Source organism: Lepisosteus oculatus, chromosome 19 (genome assembly GCF_040954835.1).
Source record: "Lepisosteus oculatus isolate fLepOcu1 chromosome 19, fLepOcu1.hap2, whole genome shotgun sequence".
Taxonomy (NCBI): Eukaryota; Metazoa; Chordata; class Actinopteri; order Semionotiformes; family Lepisosteidae; genus Lepisosteus; species Lepisosteus oculatus.
In genome coordinates this window covers 4,277,674-4,302,028 of record NC_090714.1, presented here as the reverse complement: position 1 = coordinate 4,302,028, position 24,355 = coordinate 4,277,674, and the positions used below count along the sequence as shown (strand labels likewise).

Here is a 24,355-nt window from a genome sequence, read left to right as displayed (position 1 = left end):
GTGTATACAGGCAAAGAAATAATCAGCGATTTCAGATGTATAAAACATTTTACAGAATAAACATAATGACGCTACCCAGGAATTCCTTGTTTTCTTATCCATTACTACATATAGTCAAGACAACAACTCAGGACAGTCCTTAAAACATGAAGCTGAATCATAAACAATTCATTTAATTCACTTTCTTGGCTCAACTGGGTTTTCCTGCAGCACTAACTTTGGAAAGGTTCTTGACTGTGGTTCTGAGGATTCTCGGAGCGAAAAATTACCTGGCATTAGAGCTGTTACATGGGGGGTCAGGTTTCTGAGTTGGGCTGCATTTAGCAGTGGGGAGAGGCGCTGGTTTGGGAATTCATGCTGCAGGCAATGCATGCCTCAGGATTCCACTCAGCTATCAGGGATCAAGATACAAAAGTCTCACATGCTTACTTTGTCTCCAATTGTAATGAAGGTCCTGGAATCCAGATTTCGGGGCGGCCTGTAGGAGGAGAACTGCAGTCAAAAAAACATACTGAAAGCTGTGATCCAAATGTGCTGGCGCTGATTTATCCTGGTCTTTGAAGAATGTGTCAAGAGCACAGATGATATTTTAATACGTGTTGCGTAGAACTACATAATAATTGACACAAGACGTGGTCCATCATTTTTGTTGAAAGCATGATACAGTGCCTGAAATCTTACTTTCTTATGCACTAGGAGCAATTAACTCATATAAATATATATTGAGAGAGAGATTATTTGGTAATCATCACTAACTGTGTCCCTCATGATGCTATTGTCTGGGATTTGTCGATCGATGCCCGGATAATATGAATCAATTTTACTCCAAGTCGTGTTACAAGAACGTTTATGCCTTATAAATGGAATAATGGCATTCCATGGGGTTTGTTCATTTGAAATGAGAAGAAACATGTTCAGTTTTGATACCACATGGCTCGTGGAAGTGACACCACAACACCTGTGACTGCAATTCTGTTTTACCAAAAGGTGAACCTTAAAAGGTACTGTGCACAGCTTTCAGCAAAGCTGAGCTGATTAACCAGTGCTAAAACATACAATGCTGTATGCTGTTTAAGTCAAAATGCCCTGCGTGTTATGTCCACTGTGCTAGAAAAGGTTTTTTGTAGCTGAACCATACACCTAACAGGGGGGTCTTCTTTCATTCATTCATTCATTTCATGCACGCATTAAAAGCAGATCAACAAATACGCACACAGGATTAGGCTCTTTCTGCTTGAAGACGTCATCTGGGATTTTCAAACCCGGCTTCCTCTTCATCTTTCCTGTAGAATGCAAACACAGGAGGCCATTAGCTTGCACATAAACCCAAATGGCTGAACGATCCAAGGGCCCTCCAGGCCAGCGACAGCTGGACCGGATTCATCCGATTCTAAGATGGATGATTCATTAAGGATCCTTGGGAATCGGCCGGGTGACTGTGGCACAAGATTGCAGAACTTCCCTGGAAAACGACCCTAACATGTCTGAACTGTCTACTGCCTTCCAGGAACCGCAAAAACACTCAAGGCCTTGGTTTTTTGGCAATCAAAGTAGACTCGGGAGATTAAGACATGAGGCCCTAAGTGTCTTTTAAGAGGGTGAGAGCAGTTGAAACGGCACTGGTTTCTAAACACTACTATCCCTTAACAATTCCAGTTGTTGTCCCATTCATGTGGACCGAATTTTGTACCGCTGTGGAATAGGCTTTGCGTAGTAGCACGAACAGGCTAGCCAACATTAGAAGTATATCACTGACAGTAATGACCGTAAAAAAGAAAAAGGCAAAACTGCACGTTAGCACCAGTAAAAGATCCTCCCAAAATCCCGAACATGCAGTCTAGGTTGTAATTTTGGCAGATGAAAACAAATTCAATGGACTGTAATTTAAGACAAAGAATGACGTTCCCCTGCTCTTTAACTGTGCTGCTGATAAAACATTCCAACACCAAGGGGACGAGCGATGAAATGACAGGCGAGTGTGTACACTGAATCACAAGCCCACACCCCTCAGTCCGTTCACCATTACAAAAAAGTAACAAATCAAAGGTTCCATTCAGTCCAACTAGGCCGTTTGGTAGTTGGTAGGAAATTGATCCAATAATCTCATTAGGCTGTTGCTTGAAAGAAACCAAGGTATCATCATGGACAGGCTGTTCCATACCCTCACAACTCTTTGTGTAAAGCAGTTCCTCCTGTTCTCAGTTTTAAACGCACTTCTGCATGGTTTCCTGCATCTTAAAATCATGATAAAGCTAAATTATGAACGCGTCGGAAACAGCCACAGCCTTACAGGATCTGCGGACATCGTTAGGCTGTGAAACTGTCCCCTTCATGTGCGCACTGAATCCAACATCTCTGCAAACCCCAAAGGATAAATGGATTCATCTAAAAATGAACAGAAAGCAGTTTTTTCCTGGTAGCGTTATTGCAACCCAGGGTCTACCTCTGAAGCACAGAGTGCAAGTCAGGACTGTGCCCTGTATAGGACAACACTCCACTGTAGTGCTTATAAACACACAGGCACAATTAAGAGACACTCATTTGCCAAGACCGAATGTCGGTTCTGAAGCTGGCAGGTAACTGCAGCACCCATACAAAACACACACAATTATAATAATAAGTGAGCTCCTAGCAACCAAGTGATCTGGGTGGCTTCCTCTCTTGTGTGGCTTTTCTGGTCTAATTATTTTAAGTTGTGAAACATCAGACAGAAAGACGCTACATGGTTTAAAGCCCCCCGGAGTGGAAAAGGGCCAAACTGGCGTCACTGCTGACTCCTGGGCCCACCAGCCAAGTGGCACAATCTCGAGTCCGAACAGGTGGGAGATCAAATTCCCCCCCCCCGGGAATGCTGACCTGAGTGCGAAGATTTTATCTAGTCTGTGAACCTCTGCGTCAGTATTGTTTTACAGAAAGCTCTACCACCGTGGGGCTATCGAAAAGTCCACAAAACCGCTGACCACTTTACTGGTATTTTTAGGGTAAGGGGTTTGGGTTTTCCCGTTTGTTGGCAAATGTCTTACTTTTCAAAACAAAATTGACCAGTGTGAAACAGATGCAGTTTTAAAGTTAAAAAAAAACATCATTCTATCTGAGAGATGGATTCCTGACATCAGAAAGCAGAGGCAGCATTCAGGATCCTACATAACCTCTGTGATCCCAAATCTCTTGGAAATCTTAAGTCCCTGGTACAGATCATAGTCAAATGAGCTAGGCTGTGTCAACAGGTTCAAAACCTAGATTGGAAATATCTGTCAGTAAACCCCAAACCAGGATTGTGGTTAGCCTTCCTTTAAACTGACAGAATACTTGCAATGTTTCCATGTCTTTAACGATTTTAATGCTATTATATTCCTATGTGTACTTTTATTTTATAGATACATATTACAGGTACTGTTAGTTTTCTATAATTCAATAGACATTTCTCCAAATAACATTAAAGGGATGAATTTCAAATTAAAGATGTAACACAATTAATTAAGTTAGTTAAAACACTCCTACAACCTAAGTAGTAAAATATTAGAAGTACCTGTAATATTTACCGATGTGAAAAACCTAAATTATTATTTAGAATTGTCAGATATTAGTCATTTATACGCACTGTATTTCAAACAGCCAGTTGGGTGTTTTCCCCATCTCACAGCAACAGAACCTGTGACCGCACACAGGGGAAGTGCAGGCTGACTCCTCCTACCTGCCTACCTTTGAGCCAATCAGCTTTTAATGTGTCACAGGCAGCTACGCCCCATACCGGAGAGGCAGTGCTGATTGGGAGAGATGTATGTCCCTCACTGAGACCACCGCACAGTCACAGCTGGCAAGTGACAGGACTGCAACTCGAACCCGTGACCGTAGAGCTTAACATGCAGTCAGATGAGCACATTTACTTCTTGAGTTACTCGGCAGGCCCAACCTCTTAGGAATCTTTAACCATTTTACAACAGGAGGCAAAGAAAACAGTATAGACCTAAACCAATCAATATGACTGGTGATCTTTTTTTTTTTCTGAGCTGTGTCTTATTCAAAGCAATAGTTTCCTCAGGAAGTTAGATCTACTGTAATTCAGCTTGAGCCAGGTTTTACTGACTGTGATTATAAATTCCTTTACAGGTGACAGGCCCAAATTAAACTAAAGCTGCTTGTGGAAAACTAAAAATATCCCAGAGTTCAGTTTCCACTTATTTGCAGTGGAAAACTGAAAAAGATTGACAGAATATGATATCGGTGCAAAAAATGCACATAAAGATAAAACAAAGTCAAATGTCTGCAACTTATTTTCAGCAGTATAATGCATTTGGCAAACTCAAAAACAGTTGGTAGAATTGTATTAAATGGCATGGTGGGACCATAAAACAGGCAAAACAATCCGAAAGTCTTTTGTGAAAGAATTTCCAACTGTATCAAATACAAGTGACTTAAAAAGTAAAAACGGAAAGTTTTTGGAATACAATTCCTGTCTGGTTTGAGAACTGTTGGACCCTCAGCGTGCGACAAAACAGTATGTGAGCAAAACAAGTGAACTGAGACCTCAAGGCTGATGTTAGAAACGGTCAGAAGAGCTGTTACGTATTCTTTGAATAACATCTGAAAAGGAGCACATTATGCAAAGCAGCTAACTGCTGGAGGCTTGTATCCTGGCCAAATCCTGGGTCTAGTTGCAAACTACTGGTGCTGTTTACCGTTAAACAATGGCACTCATGGAAATGGAGTTATGGTGACCATTCAGATGACTTTCCCAGAAATATGTTGATCCCTGTACTATATTTATAACAGAACCTGGTAACATTTCCGAATGGCACACTGCCCTGCCTCCTCTGTGATTCAGATGAACAACACATTTTACTCTCCAGAGCTAAGCCTCTTTAAACACGCCTCTTTTGCAGAGGCCCTGTAAAACGCACTCCGGTGAACACTGAGCTGTGGTTGTCCAATTCAGCCCTTAATTCCAAGATGCAGGCTGCCTCTGGTGAAACAGATGAAGAGAAATAAACTAGGCATTTCCAACTGGTTTCTTTACTGTAGAATTCCTTCAGAAGGAAAAGAATAGTGCTGGATCCCTACACTCAGAACATTCCACATCCAAAGAAATATAATGACAGGTCTACGTATACAAGGGCAGGCATACTGCAACTCTGAGTATGTGATGAGGACAGACAAGACAGAAGGTCATTTACCAATCTGCTTCCATTTTTGGATGGATAAGGGCAGAAGACAACAATGGTGGTTACCAAAAAAAAAACATTCCTGATCGTCCAGACTGTTGCAGTCCCGGAGTTTGCTATGATCACGTCTGTAATTAACAACTCCAATGAGCTACAGAAAGAACAAAAACCTTCTTGCAGATGTTTTAGGGCATCCTTAAGAATCCCAAAGATGCACTCAACCCCCAAAAAGAGAACGAAACTGCAAAAACACAAGGTTTCCAGGCTCAATTTTTGCAACAAGATTAAAAGTCAAGATGCCAGCACTTTCAGAAAACGCTTTCAAAATCTTTTCTTTCTTTTTAAATTACCTGCACTAGGGTATGCATACCTCCAGTGGCTTACTACACCTACCACAATGAGATTTGTTTCTTTTCAGAAATGTGCTTTAAAAATGTAATTTTTCAGGGCCTGTGGTTCCTCACCAGCGACTGCCCAAAAACAAAAAACTTCCTCTGTCTCAAATCATTCCACAGACGACAATAGTGCCCACACGCACGCTTGTGCACGCATATTTAAATAAGCTGCTCCATCACGTGCCTTTTTGGTAAAACTGCAGCAGCCAACTTTAGAAAGTACATGCAAGAAATAATACATCTACGAGAGGGAAAAAAAAATACGTAAAACCCCAAGGCTAAAAGGCATGCTTTGTTGCACATATCAGCACAGATTAGGTAACCTAATTGTGGTGAGATAATACAAATTAAGGACTTGCAAAAGGGTGGTTTTCAGAAGTGACAACATCACTTTACTGAACTGCCAAAATGAAACGTCCACCCCCAATACACAATTCACACTGTCCTGTCCACGGCCTGTATTAAGACAGCCTAGACCCCCTCTTTGCTCAAGACGAATACATTCTGGTTGTAACCAGAAGCTGGCGAGGAGATCAATAAGCGGAGCAGGTCTTAAAAATAAAACGACGCATTAGAAATCCCGAGTAACCAGACGCGATACGCAGAACAATCTTTTTATATGGTGATAGCATTGGGTTACCGTCTGTAACGCGAGACTGAGCCCCATATAACGACTGGAAAAATGATTAGGCTCATCCCGACTTTACAAACCAAAGTCTAACACGAGCCCTAACGTTTGTTACATGTAAACGCCAATATTGTACTGGCTCAACCGACGTCAGACCTGGCACTGGCTTGTGTCCGTCGTTTCAGAAGAAACTGCTGTCACTTTTTTTTTTCCGCCCGCTTAAACTCGCCCGGGCGGCTGGCCAAAAACAGGCTGGAGATTTATTTGAAATTCTTGGAAACTGCCGAGCCTGTGTGGAGTCTGACCACCTTCTTCCCAGAACGGAACAGGAAAGAGGAGGACACACGCGCTGAGCAGCAGACTTTCCCTTTGCGATGCACGTGTGCTATTGACAACTTTGTCCATTTGATCACGCCGTGTTGTAAAGCACATAAGGTATGAATGATGCATAGTGACAACCTGAATTTGTGCTGTATTTGATTTATCATATGCATTCTTAATATAACATTCTGTCACCAATTCAGTGTGCAGCCTCTTCACTACACAGTTGTTGTGGACTGATCATTGATGCATCGTACACCTCAAATTTAAAAGGATTGTTGGTTCGGCTACAACTTTCACCAGGTACATCTTAAGCCGTTTTTTACCTAATGACGACGGTGTTTCAGGCCTGTATTTTGTCTCTGTTGGATATTGTAAGATTCTATATGCCAAAAAATGTGTGTTTGTGTCTGAAATTCCCTATTAACGCCCTGAAAGGAAAAACCTGCAATTGAATAAAATTGTCAAACCATCATCGTGCCTGTCCATCTAAGAAGGTAATTGGCTCAGCAAACTGATTTTTCCTGTAATAAGCTGGATAATAAGCATGGCTTTTTTCCTGTAAGAAACATGGCTCTTTTTGTCTTCCTGTTCACTGGAACTGCAATAAATAGAGCTCTTCTCGACAATCTCTAACCTCCTGAAAACAACAACAAAAAACAAAAACTGAAATTGTGCAATCAGGAACTCTAGACACATGGCTATCCTGGTCAGGTAGCGACATACAGCACAAACACAGTCACCTATTTAAGATAAGAAAACTTCACCCATTTGGCTCAAAACTGACAGATGCAATCAATGTAGGCCCAGTAAGGTCAGATTCAGGCTATCTTTTTAACAGACTGTTGTGGCACATATTTGGCTGAACACCCCTGGGGTTAAGTGGGGGCATGAATACCTTCACGCCTGTGCTGTTACCAATTAATGAGCTCAAATGTAGCCAGGACATCCACAGCCCGCCCTAGAATAGTTGTCACAGTGGTCTGCTCGGTCCCTACAACCTTTCATAGACACCAGAGAGAGGGAACTTACTATTTCCAATTGGGGCTTGAAACGTAGAGCAAAAACAGTCACATGCAACGGCATCTCTCTCTCTCTCATCTACCAGAGAAGCAGCAGTTCTAACGTCTGCCTATTCCAAGACATTAAGAGGTTTCAAAAGAGGAAGAAAAGTCAGACTGCAGTTTTGAGACCTTAGGCCCCGGCAGGGTTATCAAGCATTTGTAAACATGATGCACAGACTCTGACCAAATAGTGACTTAATGAAATGGTTTATATCTAACAAGGCAACCCGGGGATTTGTATATAAAAACCAACACCTCTTGAAAGCAACAGGGACTTCAAGCAACTAGTAAGCCTCTAATTTCTTGGAAGGAAGCAAACATCAACAACTATAGTTTTGAAGTGGATAAGTTAACAACTCTTTCTGAAATTCCTAGACAGGATGAAAGTACAGTGACCCCCACCGAACTTTCCCCACCTCTAAGTCTGAGACCGCCTTGTGGGCCTGTGAATTTTCCAGAATCTGTGGAATGTACACATACAATTTTAAGGTTCGTTTCAGAAGGCTGCAAGAACATGCCTTCGTGTAACAACTTGCACACTCTGCTAAACCCAGCTAATGAATTGACCACCGGCAGCCAAGCGCTAAAACAAGGATGAAAGGTTTGAGCATGCAAAGTATTTGGGGTTTGCTTCCTGTCTGAAGCCCAGCTCTGCAGTTCAGTCGCATTCCACAGATTATTTCCAGAGTATGGGGATCTGGCTGAAATGACTGTATCACAACTTCCTCCAGAACAAGAAATATTCATGTTCTCACTGGAACTTGGGCCCAGTGCTGCTCTCCGAATGCCAGAACACATCAGCCACCTGGAAAATCCCTCATCAATATTCTCTAATGCTTTTATTTCTTGCAGAGAGGCATTCCAAGACTTCCAGGAATGTCCCAAGCTTACACGCCGAAAGAACTGAATCTTTTTAGTCTTTAAAAAAGAGAAGACTACAAGAGGACCTGATACAAATACTCAGAACCCTCAAAGGCATTGAGAACTCTTCTTCAGGATGAAGAATGACACATGAACCAAAGGACACGAGTGGAAAGTGGCAGTGCATTTAAAAGCAAGAACAAGAGGCACTTCTTTACGCAAAAGGTTGTAGGGGTGTGGAACAGCCTTCCTAGCCATGGTGTTGCAGCCGATACCCAGAGGTTCCTTAAAGAAATGATCGGATGAGATCCTGGGATCAATTAACTACTAACTACCAAATGGCCTTGATGGGTCGAATGCCTCCATCTCTTTTGTAACCATTCTGATGGTCTGAAAGAAATGTTACTAAAAAACAATCGCACAGCTTTTCAGGGCAGATATCTGATGATTAACTCTCAAAACTGATTCCGGACTTTGTATGTACTAATTAACACAACAATGTTGTGAATATTTATGCAGTGCATCTTATATACTGCTTGTTATGCCTATTTAGGTTTTATTTGGTGGCGAAACTTCAAGAATGTTTGGAATTCAAGTCGTTTTCACTTGTTTTCCTAATGGGAATAACCTAAGAATTATTACAATGGGGAAAATAGTGATGCACGATCTCTCCATTAGATTCCTTACCACAAGGAGAACCCAGTACAGACCATGTGATAATCGTTCTGTGTGTCTCTGATTTCTAGCCAGAAACCCACGTGCGTCATTAATCCCCAGAACATAAAAAGTTTGCATACATTAGGAAGAGCTTCCTTATTGTCAGAGTGTCTCACTTAGGGGGAAACAAGCTGGCGATTCAGAACAGAACACGAGCAAAGCCAAAAAAACATCCTTCTTGCAGAAACCACAGCTGCGCGTGGATAAAATGATCTAATCTCTGTCAGGGAAGGGGTAGCTGCAGCCATTGCCTTGGATGTTATCCCAAACTCTCCTAATGGGTTACTGGCCTGCGGAAACTTTCTATTTGACAATAGCACATTCTAAAAAAAAAAGTCACGTCTCGGGACTCGGTGTCTGAGAATAATCCAATCCACTGAGTGACTAACACCCGGGGATTGAGAGACAGATGCCTTTTTTTAAAAGACAGCTTGGAGTGTGTCACGGTCGTTCGTTTCATTCGGGCCTTTTGAGAACTCCACGTGCAAAATGATGTCAGCTAGTTTTGAGCGGGTGCGTAACAAAGGAGGTGCCTACATTTGGGTTTCAATCTCCCCCACCACGCCTCACTCGTGTGTAGGAGTAACTCAGTCATCTGATGTGTGAGAATGCTTCACACCATCGGTCCATCAAAAGGCTTGCAAAATGTTTTCTTAAAGGGGAACTGCGGTCCCAGGTTCTCAGGCCAGTTATTAAAGCTCGGTAACAAAGTAAATTCATTGATGGTGTAGAAAAATTGGAACAATTTCGTAATTAGGCGTAAAAATGAACTTGGTGAAAGTTCTGTAAGGTTGCCACTCACCGCCACCACGCAAACCGCCGAGAGTGATAGTCCCCACGAATTGCGACTTGATGCAGCCCTTCCTGCTCACTAGTCCCTGTAATGACTCGTGTACTGTGATGTACGAGTCAATAAGTACAGGTTGTGCAGCAGACATTTCACCGCAGAAATGTTCCAATGTGATCTGCATGCAGAGTTAAGTAAGTAGTATTTGTTGGCAAATCTGTCTCAAAATCGAGAGCAATATTTCTATTCGATTAAAAGATTTGTTTTTGATTTAAATTGGAGGTTTTAGATGTTACCGTGTACATTTTTCTTTTATTGCGGTTTGAAATGCACTCATCAATGTTTTCTAACCCCAAAATATAAAAATACCCCTTATATACATATATACACAGTAAGTTCATCCCCCTCAAACTGCAGTTCCACTTAATAATAGCCTCTGAACCTGCAAATATTCCAGATTCTGTACTTATTGTTTCCATACATTTTACAACCAAAGTCACACAGAGTATCGCTGGGCCATTTTGGGGCTAGTCTGGTTTATTGACACAGGCCGTAAACTTTGGCAGAATGAGACTCATTCAAGCTGCAGGACTGATCCCAGGACAAAAACAAACATCACTCTTACCCCCAAAAAACCTGAGTAAGCATTTAAAAGGATTGTGTTTTTCCTGACACCTCTACCAAACAAGAAACTTGATTACCATTGCAGAAGTTAATATGCAAGCAGTTATAACTGCAGAGCTAAGTATTCTGGCGTAGTTAGGTGCAAGGGCATTGTTTTCTTTGACTCGTGGCTGGAGAAATGCCGCCTTTTAGCTGGAACGGTTGGTTTTCAGTGAGATTTTTGAGCTTGGGAAATGTGCTGCTTTGTAAAAAAAAACTGACGATCCGGGATCGCTCACCCAGCACTGAATTCATACCCATGGAATTAATCATGGGTCGAATTTACCCTCTCTCTTCTCCCTAAATTCCCAGAAATGACACAAGCAGGCGCGAGACCGCTAAGAGGAAGTGTACACTGTGCGGAGAATTTAAAGGACTTGCCGGAAAAAAAAAAAACAACGAGCTGGTTTTCCCTTTTTGTTTTTAGTGAACGAAAGCCACTTCATGTGCGCTGCAAACTGCAGCTGGTGGTGTGGCCTCTTCCCTCCCTCCCTCGGCAGTTTTCATTTTCTTGCTCAGAAGCTGGTCTGCCGGTTACGAGCACTGTAACGGGGCCGATCTCTCGGCTCGACCCCCGATCGGCCACATTCTTTCCAGTTTGGAACCAGAAAGAGGAGGGGGCTTGACTGGGAACCAGCCAGCAGAACTCGGAAGGAAAGCCGCAGTAGAAAGGGGCTGCTTCAGGTGCCTGTTGCCAGAATGTTACGTCAAGCCAAGAGCGGTACAGACAGCCAGCCAGCTACACCTTCTCTGTTAAGGTTCACTTAGTCTAAAATTACAGTGTGGATTACCCACCTTCCATTATCTACCTCCCTGATTTGCCCCCCATAAAAAAGTTTTGCTTGCAGGTACATTTTACTATGAAAAGATGTGCCGGATGATGTCTTAAAGTGGATGAATTCCCTCTCCTGTGCTCAGATCTAAAATACAGACTTCCATAAAGTCTACCGCCTGATTTTCATAGGAAATGGGTGGAGATGGGGGGCCTTTTCTTCTACAAACCAGGAAAAGGGTTTTGGTCCTCTCCGGTCCATCTGCACTAATATGGCAGCCACACAATCTTGAGTTTGTGCAGATATTTTCTTAATTAAAAATAGTAATATTCATATACAATGGTACACTGTCGGGAACCATTTGCCTTGTCTTGTGGCAGGACTTTCCTGCACCTCTAGAGCTTCAGAACTCCTTAAACATCCCCCTCTCATGCATCTGCCCAGCACTCATGCATCTGTTCTTAACAACCCTGATGACTAGAAACCAGTGCAGCCTACTATTCTGATGCAGAATCAGCCTTTGGAAATCCCCCTCAAAGAAATTCCACGGAGCTTAACCATGCACGGTGATCAATAGCTTCACAGTAACTCGTGCCACTAAAGGAAGTCCTACAAAAAAAAAATACCACCTTTATCTTTGACAGCTACAACTCTGACTGCTGAAAAGTGGTGCATTTTTTCGAGTGGCTTAGCTAATCAGGGCACGTCAGCTGGCTGATTCTTTACCAGCGTGACGATGAAACCGATCTGTGTGGAAAACTGCCCCGCTAACTGGACACGCAAAGCTCAGAGGCCAGTTGCAGTTTTTCATGCTTTAACCTGGCAAGCAGCTTCTGAAATCAGCTCGTAAGGCTGCACAGTACGCAGGGGGTGGCTCCTCTTCCTTCCTTTCAAAAACAAACTCAAAGACCCGCTTTTTAACCTCAGCCATTTGAAATTGGAATTGGGCTCTGCAGACAGGTAAATAATGCTTTGCTTCCTTTCCCCAGTGCCTACCCCTTACAGCAAGGTGCCCTGAGACAGGACAGATTGATAACACACTTGAGGACACGCTTGCTGTGGCCTCTCATTGCAATATGTAACCAGGCAACAGCAGACGACTCGCGGATCTTCTGTTAGCGCTGATTGCGTCTGAGCTGCAAAGAAGTGGCCAGACAAAGCATCCAAGTATTCCTCCTTAATCAAAGGATTCCAGGGCCCAACGAGAAGTGGACTCAAAAATGAGCTTTTATAGCCTAAAGAACTCGCATAAACAGGCACTTCTTCCCTCTTCTGAACTTGCCCTGACTGCAGCTCCTTGTGCCACTGCTTTCCTTTAACGACAAGGGGATCCTACCGAAATTCATGCATTTTCCCCCATAATATGCAAAAAAAAACAGAAACTCAGTACATTTCATGAAATATGCTTTTGCAAAGGACAGGTCAAGATGAAACACGAAAACGGCAAAACATCCCAATTGCTCAATTTGCTCAATGCACCAAGTCGCGCGAATATAGACCCAAGCAGCAATGAAGCAAGTCGGAAAGAGCATTTCTAATCCTAACCTGGGATAAATCAAGAAGCACAGGGTAGTTGCTTTTCGTAACGCGTGATAAAGTCCACACGTGTCCAAAATAAACCGTTGTGCGGTGGCTCTGTGGCTAAGGATCTGCGCCTGTGGCTGGAAGGTTGCCGGTTCGTATCCCGCGGCCGGCAGAGAAATCCTACTCCGTTGGGCCCCTGAACAAGGCCCTTAACCCCAGCTGCTCCAGGGGCGCCGTATAAATGCCTGACCCTGCGCTCTGACCCCAAGCTTCTCTCCCTGTCTGTGTGTCTCATGGAGAGCAAGCTGGGGTATGTGAAAAGACAAATTCATAATACTAATTCATCAATTTCCCTATGGATCAATAGTCTTATCTATCTATACAAGAAATTGTATATGGCCAATATAGTGATCGTATCTTAAAAGAACAAAAAGCAAGTTATAAATGTTTCACTGAAGTTCTGTTTCTTCAGTCCTTAGAAAATGTTGTTTTAGCTCCAGGGTTTTTTTTTTTTAAAAAAACATCCTTTTTTTGTATTTAACTCAGCCTTGCACCCCCTTCCATTCCAAAGCGGAAGCAATTCCTGTTTCCCTCTGCTGCCTGTCATGTACGGTAGGCGAGCACTTAACTCCCACCTCGGAGCAAACACACAGAGAAGTCACGCAAACTGCTGCCTGCTTTTATAGTGCTTGCTTATTTGGTTTCTATGACCACATTCTGTTATCCAATCAGGGGAAAAAAAAGTCAACAGGAAGTGCAGTAACCTGCCCATGTTTGTTTTAAGTGCGCAATCTCAATCCCCAGTACTTCTGCAGCTGTGATACTCCGGTGACTCAGGACTGTAACTCATTAAAGAGCCGGGAAGCTCACTGAGGGAATCTGGGGTGGCTCACGGGGAAAGGAGGCTTAGATTTTCGGCGGGCGCTGGATGACTTAGATGCCTTGCAGATTGCAGTAGGGTGATGAGACCTGAACGCTGAAAGGTGCTCAGTCCTTTTAAGGCTCACAAGAATTCTGCGCCACAAGCCCCCTTCTGTTGCCTGCACCATTCAAAGTGAGACAATACTGCATTGTACTGCGAGCTTTCAATACCTTTTTGGCAGCTCTCTGGGTGTAAAAAGACCCCCTGGACTATTAACCCATCCATCCATTTTAACTAGCAGTAACCCTGGATATAGCAGAGCACACACAGACACAGACACAAACACGCACACACTCACACTCACACTAGGGGCAAGTCAATGCATTTTCCAGTATTTGGACTATGGGAGGAAACCCCATGAAAACCCCATGGGAAGAACATACAAACTCCACACGGACAGCACCCCAGGAATTGAACCCAGGGCCCCAGCCCTGCAAGACAGCAGTGCTAACCACTGTGCCACAGTGCTGTCCACACCTGGACTATTTATAAAAATTCATTAGGTGAAATGACCAGTTCTTCCTTAATCTCCTAGAGTCACGTGAAACTGTTTGCTAGCAGCTGAGTCCCTCCTGCTGTATATTACACATTTTCTGTTCTGTTCTTTTTCTTTCACCCCACTTTAGGGTCCAGGCTGCTCCATGCTATCATACAGGCTGCACAGTAACACCTGAGAGCACGGGAAAAGTGGTTGCAACAGGCTCCGCCAAACAACTGCATTTGTTAATAGGTAATCATTACCTTGGCTGGCACCTGAGCTAAAAACAACCATGCCGTCAGACTAGGACAGTTCAAATAAACCCTTCAGAACCCGGTCATCAGCTGAATGAAAGCACGAGCTGCACACCGGAGAGGTTGAAAATTATATACAGGCTGGGTAGCTTCTACACAGATTCTGCCAATCTGGCGTATTTCAGAGGACATAAAGATGAGGGGATCTCATCTCGTCTGAGCTTAAAAGAAACCAGGGTCTCAGGTTCGACAAGATGGCTGGGTCTGTCCTACCCAGCACCCAAACCCCCGTGCCAAGAACAGCCTCTTCTTCCCCATTATAAACTCACTTCCAGTTCCTACTCATGCAAACACACAGAGACAGATGGGACCCTCAGGTACGAAGTTAGAAGACATTCTTTCTGCCTACTTAAGCCGTTGCTAGGCTGAGCTGAATTAAAAGAGCAATACATTTCAAACAGTTTCAGTTTTCAATGTTTTTTTTTGGTGTTTCGTCTGCATATGAGAAGCAAGTATTCCTTAATAGAAGCTAGAGTGTATAATTTAGTAGCTGGGCATATGAGGCACACCCAGTACAAACTAACAGGCACATACATGGAACTTTCTGTCCGGGTTTGAACATATATGCATCTATGATTTATCTACGTTACGGATCACTCTACAAAGTAACCCTTGTTGCGGTCTTTGAATAATAAAGACCGGTATAATACAGCTTTGATGTTAACTGAGAAATAATCTTAACTGAGCACCACGAAGAGGTGGTGTCAAGGCTAAAAGAAAGTTTCACACGCCCTGAGCAGTTTCCTGAGTGAAGTGCTTCTCCAGAGGCCCTACCCAGTTGCTATTTTGTCCTACACAGACTTCCAGACTCTTTCTCAAGGACTTGCTCTCTCACTGACCGACTCCTGACCCCCTTCCTGATTTACTGTGCTCTCCTCCGCGGATGCAGACCTATCGGAAACTGGGCCGTCGCCGGACGACCGTGGGGCGTGGGGGGGGAAGGGTGTGCTCAGGGGTAGGAGGTCGGGGGTTCACCGCCACCACACCACGGTCGCCTCCATTCAGAAACACTACAAACACACTCGCTGGAGGACGAACCTTCAGATTCAAGCGGGGGCTCTGAGCTTTTTCTCCTCTCAGCTTGGATAGTCTGTTCATAGCCCTGGGATCCACTAAGCCTGAAAAACCTTAAGTTGGCATCGCCAAGCTCCTAAAACGGCACAGCACAAGAGTGCGGTTTGGGACCAAGAATAACTGAGGCATCAAAAGAAGTTTCAGATTCCTTTTTGGTGGGCACGTGACTCCTTCTCAAATGTCTGCGCAACACCCCCGTCGGCCGGACAGCACTTCATTGTACTGTGTGGTGCGCTGGTTAGGAGACCCTGATTTACGGGGGTTCTGGGGGGGTTTACTACTTTTTTTTCGCCTTTCAGCAACAGCGCCGGACCAATCGCACAGCTCGGATCGTCCAGGCAGCGCTGGCTGCGCAGCTGTGGCGTGGGCTGTTCACAAAAACTGGGCCAAAGGACTGACCTTCTGGTTCTGGGGCTTTTGTGCCCCTGTGCCATTTGAATAGGGGACAATGAAAGCCACAAAAGCAAGTCACGGCCTTTTTTTTTTGCTGCCTGACCTGACTCTCTGACTCCTGCATGCATTAATGAACTTTTACAACCAGGACATCTCTCTGTCGCTCTCTTGTACTACAGGAACCATCTGTTGCTCTGCGCGGAGGAGAGAAGACACTTTGCCTCCTCTCACAAAATGGTCGTAAAACCCCCTAGCTCACCTATTCATAAAACAGCCATTCCCCCTGACCAACTCTGGTCTGTTTTCTGGCTGCAGGGGTCCCACATTGCAGGAACATGGAGGCAACATGTCAAGAATGTCAGAGAAATGCAATCTGGAGCTTTTCAGACCTCTGACTTGGAGCGCCACTGATTCATCAGCCTGCGGGTCCAGGAAGTAACTCTCCAGCAATTGTGAATTATTACTAAATCTACTTGATGGTCCTCATCATGTATTACCTGTGTACTGGATGATTTTGGCCGCCTTAAAAAAAAAATAAGTTGTCATGGAAATCACTGAGCTAGCTAGGCCATCGTCAGTCTCTGCCAGCCATGTGTCAAAATTCTAAAAAAAAAAAATACAAAATACATTTTTTAAATGTCCTTTTCCTATTTGTATCGTATAGATTGTACAGAAATAAAGAGCCTGCAAGTGGAAAAGAACTCTCATGTGTTTTGCACCGCCAGTCAGTGACCAATACATGCTAGTGGCTATAGGGGACTAAACTTTGCTTTCTGATGCTTGGCTCTTCCCTACACAGCTGAAGCCTCTTGAGATAACGATCCCGGAAGAGACCAGCTTCAGGTTGGAAAGCAAACATCGTCAAACTCTCTACATTCATATGCAACTAAGAAACTGTGCACAGACACTATTCCCCACAACCCCCCTCCCCCCTAACGACCATAACAATTGCTAATGAGTTTTAAGAAGTGGCACTATAATCACATTACAGACATTTCTGCTTCAGACTCATGTTGAAAGCTGGAATGACTCAATTTGACAGGCCATGGGAGGGCATTTAATTAGGCCGGCACGAGGAGCTGGCAGAAACCAGGTCAGTCCGGCTGGAGCCTTTGTTCGGTTTCATCCTCTCTCCTAAAACACTAGCACCTGTGATCTACCCTTAATTAAAGCAGCGGTTTCCAGTCTTCTGAACATGATGTTTTTTTCGAACCCCTCACAATGTCGTTTTATGCCAGCAGACCAGCTGCTGCAATGCTGGCTTACTTGTCTAATAAAAGGTTTCTAAGTGAGAAGTGTTGAAAGTGTAATAGGCGCATATAACAACGTTACACAGCCCCAAGGGCAGATGTGCTTTGCCAATTGCTTGAGAGGCTATGCGCGACACTAATTTCATTCCCCATTGCACTTCCTTGAGATGCAATTTATCAAGATGAAGTAGCTCATTATCAGACCTTACTGTATAAGCAGGAACCAATAATATAATGTGCCATTGAAAATGCCATACAACAGAAAAGCAATTGATATGAAGTATCTCTTCAGGCCCAACATCTAAACTGCCACCAGGCAGCTGTTGTAAGTCAATACTAATTTTCTACAAGAGCTGATAATGATGTTTGCAGGTTCAGACTTACTCCTTAAGGAGACTGGAACACTTATTGATCAATGGACTCCACAATGAGTTTATTATGCAATCATGCATCAACTTAATATCAACTGCTATCATCCAGGCTTGTGAATTCTGCTATACCCACAGAGTATGCCTAAACTATGTTGGAGCCTTAAGTCACTAAAATAAGAGCTTTTGTAGCCTCCTTCAAGTAACTTAGTTAATTATTTGAATTTGCTTTTCAGTGCAAAGGAAAAATATTTAATACCGAGACTGAATGAAAGTAACCAAAAAGCCAACACAGCTTTAAGACTGACAAAGTCAACCCTCTAGACTTCTTCAGCATAAACAGTGAAACACGAACCAGGGCACATAAGTCGAAACTTCATGGAAGTGATTTAAAACCCAGAACACTTTCTTTATCCAAAGAGTTGGGGGGGTGTGGAACAAGCTGACCAGCCATGTATTTGAAGCAGATACCACGGCTTGCTTCATGAAACACCTGACGATTTGAAATGCACTTTCCCCACTCCTGGTCATCTGGTTTGTGTTTTACTGCTCATTCTGCAGAAATCCAATTGGCTGACTTTGTTGAGGCCTTTGAGGATTTTGGATACTTGGATCGGGGTACTGATACATGAATCCAATCCAGTTGACACATTAATCGTAATCATGGTTCAAATTCCACTGGACGGGTAAAGTTGCAAAATTGGGGAGAGCTGTGTGGAACATGTTTCCTTGCAGTTCGGGCAGAGGAAAGTCATGTCATATAGGAATAAACCTGCAGGATTGCTTGACTTGTCTCGTCCCTTTAAAAAAAATGGCACCGCATGCCTCCTACACACCAGCACCTCTCTCAGTCACAGCATATAAACGCGCAGCAAGAGTGAGTCAGCCACGCCATTCAGAAAACACTAGATGAATCACAACCTGAGCACGGTACAGACGACAAATGGGGAATTAAGGAGTTGGAAGACAACACCGAGAGGTGCTGACAACTACGACAAAAAGGCGACTAAATACCATTTACCGACGTTAAAGCTATGCGTGCAGAATTCTGCAAGTTATACTGTCCCATTCAAGAGGTAAGAATGAAAGCCCAAGTCTTAAAATACACCCGTTTCAATCTTTCACCCAAAATAAACATGTGCTTGGTGTAGATTCCCGTACTTTTACTCATTGCAGGTTGTTTTGGCGCTAGCACAGCGCACACGGAGGAAAAGCCCCTTTTTTTTGCCCCAATGAAAACAAACACGCCTTGGCAACCTGTTTTAACGCACGTTCGCGTGGGCTTTCCCAGATTTGCAAAGTGGCATGGATACTTTGTAGGAATTATCTTTCCCTGTGCCCTTGGGTTTGAGGTACGGAGGAAGTCTGCTCTAAGGCGACTCGGATACCAGGCTCGGGTTTTTTTTTCTCCGTGCTGTGCTCGCCGTTTTTCACTGCCTTTGATAATGAGTCGCAATGCCTTTAATCACGTCTCTAACGTTTTGAACAGAGGAAATCAGACGGAACCCCCCACGCTGCCCAGCAAAACTGTGATTGCTGTAGTCCTTGCAGAATATTGCTGCTATCTAGAAAAACAAAATCGTTGGTCTCGTATTTTTTTTTTGAGATGCACGGAGTTCGCACGGTCACGTGAACAGTTCGTCACCCTCTCCCGGCGATAACCTACTTTTCTAACTTCCTAAACTAATGCCCAGCTGCTCCTGGCCAAGCCCTCGACCACCTCCCGAACCGACCCGCCATTCCCCCCCGACACCCACACAGCTGCGCACGCTGTTCCGGGTCTTGCACCACCACCCAAGAGGTCGCAGCTCAAACTGCACGCCGGTGTCCTCAATATCGTTAGGAACAAGCCCGGTCCCTCTTCAGCTGGCTCGGGCCAAATGCACCAGAAAACTTTGCTGCTGCTTTTTTTCTTTCAATCGTTGCTTGGGCAACAACAAACTGGGACCCGGTTTAAATCGTGCATTCTTGGCTAATATATATATAATGCTTTTCCGTGCCGCGCCACTGAGCCAGCGAGCGGCTTAAGTTTCCGCATAAGCAGATAAAACAGGAATTATTTGTTCTGCTTGTATCCCAGCGGCGTAGTTTCTGGAAATAAAAGGCTGAAATTAGACGGGGAATTCGTGACGGGCGATACTTAGGGAATTAGAGAGAGGGGGCAAACACGACCCTAGGTTGAAGCCCACAAGCAATTAAACTACATGTGCGGGCTGCAATAATCTGTTTTATTGAATGAAACAGATACACCTGGACCTTTACTGCTTTTTTTTTGTTCTGTCCAGTAATTAGCAAAACAGCGCCATAAGCAATTTAAGGCGATCTTCACTTACCGGTGTTTCTGGACATTGACATGTTGTGGGTTCCCAATTCCGAGGTGCAAGCCTTTGATTTTGTTGTGCACTGTACAGAAACGCCTGTTGAAGAGCTGGGGGGGGTGGACAATACACGCACAGAAACAGTATCCGTTTTCCGAGACTCAATGCAACGACAATCCTGCCGGGCTTGCAAGGAGCACGCAGGCTCGATCTGCAGGGAAATCGCCGAACCGAACCGCACAAGGAGGGACGGATCTCTCAACTTTTGTCCGCTGTGCGCTGTTGCAGAAATCGTCGTTGCTCAATCAAAGAAACAATGCCAGAATTATGTTACCGGTACAGTGCCAGAGCACACCGTACACCAGCGGCGGTTTCTACACCATAGGCCGTAGCAGCGTAGAGGCATTCATGAGAAGCTCCCCCAAATTATTAATGAAAAAGTGAAAGCAACAATACAAATAATTCATTAATAACCCCCCCCAAAAGCCACAAGGTACAGGACTCCGTTCGTTCTCTCGGTGACTGGAGGTTTTAATCAATGACGTCATCCAAGACCGTACTAGCGCGCTCGACCAATCGGAAGGCGGCAGGCGGCGCTGCGGGCCAATGGGAGGCGAGCGGGCCGGCCCTCGTTCTATCAAGTTTGAGTCCCGAGAAAGAGAATTGCTGCTCTGAAAGGGTGTAGCATCCTCCTGCTGGCGAGCTGGTGCTCTGAGATTTAGGAAGTGGCAAGTTCGTGGGGTGTTTTCCAAAAACTGCCACGCCGGATGGAAGTATGTGTACTTGCGTGACGTTCGTTTCCACCGACAGCGTTACGGGTACTTGCGGAATTACGCGCGGTGTGAAGCAAAAAAAAATAACGCACCTTGTTTTTTTGGTCGTGTGCTATCAAAAAGAAAAACAGTTTCCAGTCTCGCGTAGCAGCTATTCTTTGACGGCATGACGTTAGAGCTGGTACAATGCATGTTTCACTACACAACTGCGCAGACTGTGAGGCGGATTCTGTCATTATGTTGCAGCGTCGTACAGCATTTACACAAAAAACACTTTCCAAACTTCTTTCTACACGTGCATTAATAAGTGACGTAAGTTGCAGGGTCACAGAATACTTGCTTATTATTGTTGTTCAAGAGAAGCACCTGACAATGAGTCACTCAGATCTGTTTCGTGATTGCAATGGATTAGGTACTACAACACCTGTTTTTTGGCTGTTTATTTTTTAAGATCCTGTTCAATGTGAATAAAAGATTTCTAAACGAAAAGCGTGGCTTCCTCTCCCTTTAACTAAGCCGCATAAATAAAAGTCAAAGTTGTTGGAATAGCAGTAATGGAGGCTTTGAGCAAGTTATTGATGCTCCTAGAGTGTAACTCCTGATCAAGTCTTCAGTGTCAAAGATTTGTGCAGCGATGTACAGTATGTGTCGCCATCGTTATGATTACTTTGGTGCGACAAGCCTGTTCTTACACCGTTTTACATTCAGGTCTCAAACACGTGCTTTAAATCTCTACACCTAATATTTCTTTTAATATTAAAAAATAATGCTGGCCAGGAATAGACTCAGGCCCCCCTGTGACCCATATCAGTTAAAGAGGTTAGAAAAGGAATGGATGGATTAAAAACTAGATGTGGTTTTCTAAATCATGAGAGTTTTGTTTTAAAAAAAGGTTGTCAAAGCAGTCCCTTCTTGCATCCGGTAAAAGAAGCTAATTATGCTTTGAAAACATTTCAAAATGCCTATTTTAAGGCATGAATCAATCGCCTCTCCAGCATCATGAGATGCTAAATGAATAAGTACTTGCAATTCTTTCCACGAAGAAAGAGACTTCATTGGACAGCAGTCCTAGATTGAACAAGGGTCAGGCTTCACTTTCTGGACATGCAGCTTGAATGACTAAAAGTAAACAGTGCTGTAGAAGTGATCACATGGCTCTCTTCAATTTGAGCCTACAACCCTCTAAACCTTGAGTGCATGTCTGAACTTGTTGTCTGGGTTTGTTACAGGGTATTGAGCCCTCTAGTGGAGAACACCATGGAATAAAAAACATGGTATTTCATCTGCAGCTGGAGAGAAAAGTTGTTCTAATCTTTTCTTCTACATTTCTAAATGCCCTGTGCTAATCCTAAACAATAATCTAATTTTCACAGGAAGTTTAAATATTATTTAGGGCATCATACTGTTTTGGAACAAGTACTAGGTTTATTCCATGCTGGAAAAAAAGAAGAAAGAGAACACGTTTCGGCCGTGGACCCTTCTTCGGGATCAAACTGTTTTGTTCACTTATAGGATTATTGTTTAATACATGTAATCTACTGTTCACATAGAGACAATGTTTTTCGTTTTTTATCAACCATTTTTTCAAGAATGTTTCTATCCAGGTCCCACTTTCTCCTCTACCGCTCCACTACGGCAGTGCACACTTGATCAAGAAAGCTGGGAATCGTCTCGTCTTTTAAACCAACCAAGTCAGCTATTCATTTGCAATACAGACACAACACACGGACTCAGCTAGCAGGATGTTTCCAACCTATCAGATACAAGGAAAGTAACCTGCTGCAAATTCACGGAATGGCAACCGACACCAGTGCCAAAATCTTTGTACTGCCAAAACATCTGGCATCATGTATTCACCTTCTACATGCCAAATAATAATAATAATAATAATAATAATAATAATAATACAAGTGGGGAGCTGTGTCAGCATGCGTAGACTGCAAAGGAACAAGTGAAAGGTTTATTACATGCTGAAAAGAGAAGAGAGAAAACAACGTTTCGGCTGTGAAATCTTCTTCAGGTGCGAGAAAGACAGGGCAGACAGCAAAGATGAAATAGCACAGAAGAACAAAAGCTGAGAGAGGGGAGGACACAGGAGGAGCAGAGAGGCAACTCAGGAAGTGTGAAGGGGAGAGAGGTGAAGAAAGGTGTGAAGTCAGAACCTATTATTATTATAGAGAAAGCTTTGAATTTTCCTTGATCCTAAAGAAAGCTTATCCTAATGTGTTAATTATAATTCAGCATCTTTCAAAAGGGCCGCGATACTGCAGCTTGAAGTGGTCAGAAAGGCCCTTTGACTCGACACACCTCACGCAGTGTCAGCCTGAGAAATGACATTCGGCTTGCCTGTGACAGAGTGCGGTGCTCCTGTCACTCTCCGTCTGCGAGACTGCTCATCTTCCTTTGAAACTGATTCGTTTTGCCACGAGAGACTTCACAGGGTGTCCGTGGAGGGAGCAGAAGATTGAGGTCAAACCACAGGTAGACTCGGTAATCCTTCACCTTCACTGCGAGCGATGCCGTTGGATCATTCGGTATTATCTGCAAAGCCCAGAGAGAGAGAGGAGGTCAGTGAAGGGAACTCATTTAAGCTCAATTAGCATTCTTCGCATTTTTTCAAATTCTTCCAAAGTCTTTGCCTTCTTATGCAAAGGAACAATCAGGAGGTGCTGCAGCGACTCATAGTTTCTTATTAATTGATCAACAACATAATCAGTCACATAGGTCTTAACGTTCTAGACCATTGTGATTTCTTAGTGGTAAGATCACTATAAAACTATAATTTCTCGTTTCTTATAAAAGAATAGCATCCTGCTAAACACAAATCTTAAAAGTATCACGTGCATGCAACTATCTGAGCTTAGACATCGTAGTATTTGTTGAATGAGAACTTCAATGATTTGTGCAAAAGCCGTGGGCCACGATATGGAGGTTTGTAGCTAACATATAGAAACTGGGGATCGGAAGTTCACAGCTGGAGAGTTTCAATTCTTCCCAGAGCCGGACAGCAAATGCTAACAGCTTCCCTCAGGCTGGCTGCTTGTGCACATATGGTAAAAAAAAAAAAGTGTTACCGCAGCTGCCAGCTAATTTTGTGAATGGCATTTCGCAATATGGCACACTCACTTTTTTAACAGGGGGCCCCCAGGAAAAACTGAAACTTTGTATCCATAGGTAAAAGACTAGGTAGGCTAATGACCAATTTATGATTTTTGTGCAGGAATCAATCTTTGGAGTAAGCAACGCGTTCTCAACACCAACAGTCTTCCTATGGGCATGTATGTGCCCTGAGTACTTTAGCTGTTTTCCTAGCACCGAAGTGACATTTCATCCTTAATTGGCCGCTCTCTAAAGATTTGACAATGGATGCTTGTGTCTTTGTGTTCGCTGATGTCTTCCTGAGTGTAAGAGTAGGCAACACCTCTCGGTTCCAGACAGGCGTCCCTCTGGTTTTTCCATGCTGATTGTGTCCGTACGCGCATGGGAGTCATGTATTTCAGTAACAGTCGCTTCAGGGTTTAAGGCCTAGGAACTTCTGCCATGGATCTGCCTTTTTTTTTTACTTTTCCT

General features: G+C 43.7%; 1 protein-coding gene across 4 annotated transcripts in view; it reads right to left on the bottom strand.

The window, feature by feature from the left end:
- The window catches only part of LOC102691753 (dual specificity mitogen-activated protein kinase kinase 3), a 60,629-nt gene that overhangs the window by 17,672 nt on the left and 18,602 nt on the right, over window positions 1-24,355 (bottom strand). For 2 of the 4 annotated variants that reach the window (XM_015359905.2, XM_015359906.2), the window contains 3 exons: window positions 23,132-23,326; window positions 1,214-1,283; window positions 430-478 (listed from right to left, as the gene is read on the bottom strand). In XM_015359905.2, coding sequence (XP_015215391.1) covers window positions 430-478; window positions 1,214-1,278 — 114 coding nt within the window. In that variant the 5' untranslated portion in view covers window positions 1,279-1,283; window positions 23,132-23,326. Of the gene's footprint in view, window positions 1-429; window positions 479-1,213; window positions 1,284-6,341; window positions 6,504-20,027; window positions 20,556-23,131; window positions 23,327-24,355 lie in introns of those variants that run through there. The other 2 variants (XM_015359904.2, XM_015359907.2) reach the window with 2 other exon arrangements.